The following is an 8,646-nucleotide window of genomic DNA, read 5'->3' as shown; positions in this document are numbered from 1 at the left end:
TGCAGCGATGTTTTCAACTACTACAGTGCCCTGTCATATATATAGGGTTTAAGTTATCCGCAGGCCGACCTGTTGTAGTATTAAATATGATTTGATGTGTTTCTTGTCAAAAAATACCAGTGGTATCTGTTTTGTTTTGGTTTGGTTTCATTATGTGTTAAGGTTTCTTACTAGCTGAAGAAAAGAAGAATATAAACATGTAAGTTTCATACTTAATCTGTGTTAGTCTGTAAACATAAGTAGTTCGTATGTTCAGTTTTAAAGAGTTTCAAAGAGTAAATTTTAGCTTAATAATATCTTTGAAATAGCTGTAGAATTGAATAAAGTTCATTGAACAATTTGAAAAGATGATAAGTTTTTTGGTTATAAATATGAGTAAGGTTATGTTTTTAGTCTAGTAAAAACTTTTACTTTATGAATTTACCTGTTGTAATTCTTTAAATTAATCTTAGAAACTAATTGCGATTTTATTACCTTTAATCGTTTTTATCTTCGTGTTAATTAAACTGTTTTCTGAACTTAGTATGTTTTGCATTTCAATTGAATGTTAAGTCATATCTTTGTAGGTTTTGATTAGTTTGTTGAGAATGAAAGCTTAAAATATGACCTTGTTCATACTCTATTTTCAGCATTATTGCTTCAATAATAATTCTAATTTTTGCTCACTCTTTATTGCAATGACCTTTGCTTGCTTCTATTTGGTATTCAGCTAGATATGTAAGTGCATATGATTAACCTAAATTGAGAAAAACTTCTATAGCATAAGCTTTTTGAGTAAAATAAACGATTTAAGTTACTTTTTATTCAAGCAAGCAAGTGCAGCTTAAAAATTGTTTTAGTGGGGATTGATAATAAAACGTAACCTTCAAGTACTTCTATGGCCAGTAATTGCTACATTAGTGAATCACCTCTGAATTACGTATTACAAAAAGTTCCTATAGAATATTTGTACAGAATAAACATTTTTTTTAGTGAATAATCAATACGTTTGCAAACAGGTTATAGATAACAGGTCCCTTTATCTTTAAGGACTGCTAATACTTTTATAACCTCGAATTATTTAAATGAATATTTCACAGAGAACTGACGCATTGAACATTTCAAGTAGAACTGACTAGTTGTAAACTGAAATAAACATTCATAAGGAAAGAAAGATTATTGCTAGTCCCAGTAGTAATTCTTTTATTACTGTTTGCCAAGGCTTTCAACCTGGAGGACTAGGTCATCTTCAGGGTTTATGCTTGTTGACAGTTATACGCAATTTTATTGCCCCAATTTTAATACACGTACGTGTTTAGTTTAAATAGAAAGTTCCGTTTGTTTATTCATTACTTTCTCCACTATTAAGAGGAAGTACTCCGCCATCTTGTCTGTTTTTTTGTGACGAGTTTTCACCGGAAATACGAATTTTTTGACGTCATCTAAATAGGAAGCAACAGAATATATCTAGTAAAAATACATACTTTTTTGTTATTTTTTTAACTTGAGGTGTAGCCTCAACTAAGGTTATTGGCGTCCAGAGTTGTTTTTTTTAGTGCACTGTCGGCCTGGACAATGTTCTATCGCTATATTTACAAGTGCAAGCAATTCGAAGGGGGGGGGGGGAGGAATCCTAAATATGCCTGGATGGATTCGAACTCCGCGTAGGAATCCAGCTCGCTAACCACACTGTAATTCCCTTCCTTTATGGCTTTCTTTTGCCGCAATTCACAGAGTAAACACGAAATTTATTCAGTAATGAGGCACATCCTCTCAGCAGATGTTTTTTAAACATGGAGTTTTTTTTCCTAAAATATTGAAATTGAGTATTAAAGCATTAGGGCCAAACATTCACTCAAGAGGGAAGTTCACCTTTCATCCAGAACTGTGATTAGGAAAATGTTCTTCCTGGGGAAACGTTACGAATAAAAGTAATAGATGCCAACATGTGCGCGATGAACGAATGAGTGTTAAAGGAAGTTTATTGGAGTCGTTATTGAGAAAATCCGCAAAACACAGAAAAATCTATTTAGAAGGCTGGCTTTTCCGTTTCGCCAATTATGTCCAGTAGCTTCTTACAGTACAATGTATATGAGGTATTTAAAGAAAAACAAATACATGTATAATAAAGTATTAATGTCCGCCAGCCCGAGCGAGAATGTGGGAGTAATTAAATATTTTAATAAGGAAATATTGCAGGAAACTCAAGTTTGACGTCATGTTTCTAATCACTTACGAGCGAATTGTTGGTATAAATGTAACCTTGTTTTCAATGTTAAATTGCTTGCCGGTTATCTGTTTAGACCCCCTTCCCCGATACCTTAGTTTAATTGTGGCATATTCCAAGGCCACATAGATAGTACGTAGAGTAAGTGAAATTTATGTTGTAACAATGATGGCGAGGAAGTTTGGGTGAAATGGGCGGGTAATTGGATAGGTGTAAAATTTTAGTGGATTCTTTCCCTAGAACATTAAGGGCACTATTTTGGCCTCGGCGAATTACGATATACTGCAGGTATCGAGTTTCAGTCCGAAACTATCGATCTTTACTTGAAACATTGGGATGTCACTATCCTTACTTCTTACCAGTGGGAGTTCAGCGATCTAGAATTTTGAAATCAAAGTTTGAGTAGGTAGAAGCTCAAAACTGTGCGTTTTATTTTCCGTCCATCTTTCTTTTAAATCGTAAGTCCTCGGCCATTAGCTTTCCTTCGAATCCAGAAGTGAATCTGTTTGCTTCTATTCCTAGTTAGAGTTGGATTCCTGATTTGACCGGAAATACATGTTTCAAGGCCACTGAACAACGATGACTTTAGTGTGAGCACACTCAGACGAATTCCCCTTACCGCAGTAATACTTAGAAATAAGTAGTTGACATCAATATTACACGTTTGATTCTCTTAAACAATATGGCTCTGCGCAAAGAAGTATGTAGTCACAATTTCCCCCAGAACCTTCGTCAAATCGATATTCAAGGAGAAAAACCTTCCGAACCTAAATGATGGACCAACACCGTTGGGTTCAAGTCCAATCACTTGAAACTGACTGGAATTTGACTGGAAATCACACAATACTACATAAACCACTCCGAACCATTTCCAGTGGACTGATATTATTCCAGCTAGGAATGACTGTTGGGCACTTACCCATGAATATTGCAAAATTAACCTTGGGATGTGTTGGAGAGAGATATTTGGGATTCCCTGTAAAACGAGGGAGGCTAAAGGAGAGAGATTGGTGGGTTTTCCTTTCTATACAAATCAAATTGAATGATGAGGATATTACTGCACGAGATAAAACATTTGGAACATTTCTGAGACCCGCCTTCCAGATGATTCATCAGCTGTTTTTTTTATTCATCGTGTAAACAATAAGTAGGTAGGTTTCCCTTGGTTAGGTTATCTTTCATCTCCTTATTATTTGATAAAGCTAGCTGTATCCAGATGACGTCATGTCCCGTTTACAGGCTAAAACGATATTACCCAGGTATCTAGAAGGGTATAGCACTCAGTTAGGACCCCACTGCCATTACAATATTACCAGGCCCAGCTCTAGAAAGTGAATATTGCATCCTTGTTGATATCGATTTCTGTTTTAACCGGATCCTTGTCGACTAAATTGCCACCTCCTGCTCTTCAGGAAAAGGTCTTTTCCAATTTGCGAAGTATTTCCTCCTCCTCTAATACGATAAAAGCGGATGTGAAGACTCACACGACTTTCTCAAGGTCCTGGAGGAGTACTTTCTTTACCCATTGATCACCCACTTAGTTTTTCTCCTCTTCTAAAAGTGATGTTCAGGTGATCAAGTAAATCTGTGATGTACCATAGATTTCGTGCACTGTCCGTTGACCCACACGACTCGGCTACATCTTCGAGACGAACTATTTACTTTTATTCAGTTCAAGCAAAGTTGATGAATGAGTTGCAGGAAGTCCATTGTTTTTCCATTTCCTGTTTAAATCTATTTTAGACATGATGAACTAGCGGGAAACAAGAATTTTTGTAATTCTGATATCGATAATTTGCAGCTTCTCCATTTTGTTAAAAGAGAGCTTGCATTTGTCTGTCGTCAGAGTGTTCTGATTTATAGCGGTTAATAGCACAGTATGGTCATCGACCTTATAATATCTAATAACTCTCACCCAACTGTTTTAGGCGTGGGCACCCTTGTAAGCGATGGGTTCCAGCCATGCTATGGCCTTCACAGATAGAACCGAGTAACTGCTAGATGCGGTTCTAAGCCCTTGGCAAATACAGCCTCAAAATGTTTTATTTCTTTCACTTTTTGCGGGAAGTATTGGGCTCTTGCAAATCGGGTCTATTATTTTTGTATAAACATCTTACACTCCATGGCCTTCTTGAAGCGGGAAATATCGATCAAGGAGACCACTGGTATAAGGCCTTCACGCACTCCGACTTAAATGCAATTTTAGCATCATGTATGGTCTTACCCCATAGATACTGTCATGGAAGTTACATTTATGGCAAAACTTCCGAATTTAAAGGAATTCCCATAACAGGAAGTGCCGCTTTAATGTGAGCACAATTCTTTGTGGTTTTCTCGAAAATGGTAACTCCAACTTCCAGTAAACTTGGTCTGGCACTTTTCTTCTAAGTAGTTTTAATAGTTCTAATAGTTTTCTAAGAAAATTCTTGTTTGATCGGTTCAGAGGAGGGGTGAGGGTTGATTTCCCACTACAGTGTGTTATTTTAGAGCTGTGTACGATTCACGGAACTGTATTTTTTCTTTTTTTTGGGTGTGTCACAGAAGTTATCGCGGTCTCACGAATTTTCCGTTTTGCGGTCTCCATTAGCTGACTGTCTAATAGGAAAGTCAATATTTGTTTGAAATCCAGTTGAGCGGAAGTGACTTTTCACTGAATGAATGTTGCGGTTCTTTTTTTTAGCAACTTTTTTTCGTACTAAGACTAAGTTCAAGAAAATTCATAACGTGAATAGGGTTTAGGATTTGGTCTTGTGGGGCTTACACTCCAGATTTTAGTATGTAGTATGCAACAGATGTTATTTAGGGTTTGGCGGATATTGGCAGTTGTATAAAATACTTGAAATTTAAATAATTGGAAAATTCTTAATTTGGCCCAAATTGAGGTAGTAAACTTCATAGACAGGAAACATATCCTGTTCGTGATGCCTCACGGATACGGAAATGAAGTAGAAACTTCAGCAAGGAGATGCTTCTTTCTGCTTCCCTTCCAGTTTCAAGGAACTCCAGTGTATGGAGAGAAAGAAGTGGAGAGTCTGTGTGAGTACTTGGAAGTAGAGCGGTACGTAACAGATGGACCGATTAAAGTCACCATCTAACTGAGTAGCGGAGGAGACCCAGTTTACGCTGAAGATGTAGCCTAGAAGGTGAAAAATACCCAGAATGTATGTTCACTTAAGTGATACGTTCTCATAGTCGGGCAATTGTAGTGATCACATGAACATAACCGGCCATATTGGATGCTGATCACGTCCGTACTCAGGGAGAGTGAGAGAGGGTTATGACCCCCATCTCTCCGCTTGGCACCCCACACTAGGGTGTCTTCTTTGTACACTTACATTGGTCACGTACCTGGACTATGCTTCCATTCTTTGCAAGGTAGAAATCTAGCTGGATTTAATTTAACATCTATTTGAAAATGGCGGCCACAAACTGGTGGTTTTTCCCCACCAAGTGAGGGCTTTTCCCAAGTGCTCCAGTTTCTTTTACTGGAGGCAGGGAAAGTATGGCGATCGTGACCAATTTTCCCCACTCGTGTTTCCCACTGGCAGATCCGTTTTGGGATCCTCCTCTGACCAGAGAAAGTAATTTTGAGAACATTGCTTTCTCACGGGTGTGCATTTGTTTGTAAACAAAATGTCTCTAAATGAAAAAAATCGCAGGAACCTAAAACCTTTTTATTTAATTAGGACCCACTAACCTGTTACATCTAGACACCGGAAGTACTTCACTGATTAGGTTGCTCACTTGTCTGAGCTTTTCTCAGCCGTCATGTGCTGTTCTATAATTTAGTTAATGTCGGTAATGGTTAAGTATGATCTACAAATCAGAGCTTGGAAATTGCGTAAATTAAAAATGGAGAATTGTAGTGACGTCAAATCGAGTGAGTGTATAAAATAATTTTTTGTTTTTAAAGGGGAGGGGGAATAAAAATACGAAAAAGGCCGAGGGAGGAGTCATGGCCCTAAAATTTGTTGGATACTAGTTACGCCCTGACGCTCCCAAAGCAGGCTTCTAATTGGCTTTATAAAGATAATTTCGTTTGAATAAATAACCAGTGTACTTCTCCCACTGGTTATTCTAAAGGTAGCCATTACAATCGGCGGGTCAAGGTCATGACTGTTCCGTGACGAAAGTTATTTACCCCCCCCCCTGTGGTCTTCTTGTCTGCATGATTGTGACGCAAGAGGTTTTTTGGCCGTTTGATGGACAGTTATACTCGTATTACTTTGTTGGACAAATGTGTGCAGTACGTGCAGACTTGGACAAATCCTATTATTCGGAAGGGATCAACAAACTAGAGCAGCGTTGGACGAAGTGTATAAGCCTAAAAGGAGACTATGTTGAAAAATAAAAAAGGTTTACCCCCAAAAAATTAAGTCGTTTTTATTTTTGCACGGACTTTTCAAACGACCCTCGTATAATACAAAGAAAATACTGTAAATGATCTAACACTTGGAATAACCATCACCGGAAGAAGATGGTGAATAAATAAAAGAAAGTAAAGAAAAGTTTCCGGTGCACTGGATTCATCCATCACATTTGTTTGATCACTGACACGCAGTCTATGTTAAACTTAATCTGGAGGGACCTTGAAGATAGATAGGACCCAGATCAGTCGGGTGACAGATCTTCGTTTATAGTGGGTTCAGAAGACTTATACATCAGGATATGGTGAATTATCCAGGAGCTTCCGTGTTGGTGGAGGCTGTGTCAGGAAGTGGAGGAAACCATTTCCTGTTTTATTGGGTTGCTATTTCGTGGTTGATTTTTTTTAATGATTTAAGGCGCGTCAACATCTAAAGTTATTGGCGCCCGTAGCTTTTTTCAGTGCACTGCCGGGCTCCGGACAGTGTTCTCTCGTTACAGACAACACTGTCCATCACCGGACAGTGAGCTGTAAGAAGCTCCTAGGAAGAGAAAATCTAAGGGTCAGCAGCTGGATTCAAACCCGGGTCCTCCGCGTGGGAGGTCCAATCCGTGGTTGATGTGTGAAATATCTGGCACTCGAAGTTTAGTGTCTTGGAATACCGTAAGTTGGGTTAAGATTTGATCAGAAAGCTGAAGAGAGAGGTCGCGGTTCCAGATCATTTTGTTCGTAGAAGAGATTGTTCAGTTTGCCTAGAATCACAAAACAAGGTAATGAGCGGTGTCCGAAGGCTTAGTTAGTTAGGGGCTGCATAATGATTGGCCGATCTGGCAACCTTCTTAATGTCAAGTTTTGACAAATAACTTTTGGTGATGTACTACTGGAGTGAGAGTTAAAAACCGTCTCGGGTGCGTGTTCTTGGCCTTTTAAGAAGAAAATTACAAAAGAATTGGCTCTCCGTAGTGTAGGAATGCCAGCCAGCCTCGCCGGGCGGGGGTGGTGAATGTGCTATTTGTGGTGGGACATGCAGTGCCGGGGAGTAGAACGGTTGTTGGAAGGATATTTGTGGATCGTACAGTGCAGGAGGCTTTAGAGAGGAGGCGGTATTCTGCTGCCAGGTTCGGGGGCGGCAGGGTAGACCTGCGCACAATCCGGCTGCCCATCTACCACTATCGATACTCACTACCTCCGCCGCATCGATATTTCGATAGATCCTACTACTACCACTGTCTGAACTCCAGGGAGTAGTTTACTCCACAGTCCGAAGTGCACCGGTCAACATTGCTCGGCTCTTTTTTCTTATTTTGTTCCTTTGTTTTTGTGTTTACAAGAAAATTTCTAGTGTCTTCTCCTTGACTCGGGGGGGGGGGGAACCGTCGCAGACTATTTGATTAATTCACACGACCAATGGATATGTACCGACCTACGGAGCTAGAACGACTCAGGTTAGTCAAAAGACGAAGTTATATTTAGCTAGAAATTTAGCAATTATTATAGCCACCCGGCTACATCAATTTTCTAAATGTTCTACTAGATGGCGCACATTGATAACTACGTGTATTCTGGTTCTCTTGCTGCCAGCCGGAGGAAATGTTGTGATGACGTAGCTTTCCTGTTTCCAGGAACAGTTGAGTACTTCTGAGATTGGAAAAGTGATTTTATGAAGCTGTGTGTGTGTGTGTAGCTCAAAAAACGCAAAATCGCCGGAAGTTCAGACTTTACTTGTCGTTTGATTTCCTTCAGCGGATTGAAATGATCTCCTCCGGAAGTTCCATTTAACTGGAGGAATTTTCTCAGTTTAAAGTCATATTTTTCGGCAATGGCTCGAACAATTTTCTTTAATGTTTTCACACCCATTGTGACACTTTTATTTGAAGCAATTTTCCAGGATAATTCCGTAAAGGGCACTTCTAACAGAGGGGGGGTGGAGGTTTTCCGAGTCGGAAGAGAATCCCTGAACAGGTAGTTCCTTCTAGCTAATGGAGTTTTTCCAGCTATTCACTACGATTCTCTCTTACCTTCATATCTACATCACACACCCTTCTATAACTTCGAAACACGGGAAAACTCATTT

General features: G+C 39.2%; 1 protein-coding gene across 5 annotated transcripts in view; it reads left to right on the top strand.

The window, feature by feature from the left end:
• Positions 1 to 18: 18 nt before the first annotated feature.
• Positions 19 to 8,646, top strand: part of LOC141452237 (HEAT repeat-containing protein 5B) — a 58,866-nt gene continuing 50,238 nt past the window's right edge. For 2 of the 5 annotated variants that reach the window (XM_074124174.1, XM_074124165.1), the window contains exon 1: positions 7,842 to 8,017. In XM_074124174.1, the coding sequence (XP_073980275.1) occupies positions 7,980 to 8,017 (38 nt within the window). In that variant the 5' untranslated portion in view covers positions 7,842 to 7,979. Of the gene's footprint in view, positions 200 to 7,841; positions 8,018 to 8,646 lie in introns of those variants that run through there. The other 3 variants (XM_074124180.1, XM_074124168.1, XM_074124179.1) reach the window with 2 other exon arrangements.

The sequence above is a fragment of the Rhodnius prolixus genome, unplaced genomic scaffold (assembly GCF_049639745.1).
Source record: "Rhodnius prolixus isolate KJV_2025 unplaced genomic scaffold, Rpr scaffold_1, whole genome shotgun sequence".
Classification (NCBI taxonomy): Eukaryota; Metazoa; Arthropoda; class Insecta; order Hemiptera; family Reduviidae; genus Rhodnius; species Rhodnius prolixus.
The sequence above is the reverse complement of the archived record's forward strand: the minus strand, read 5'-3'. Positions and strand labels throughout refer to the sequence as shown.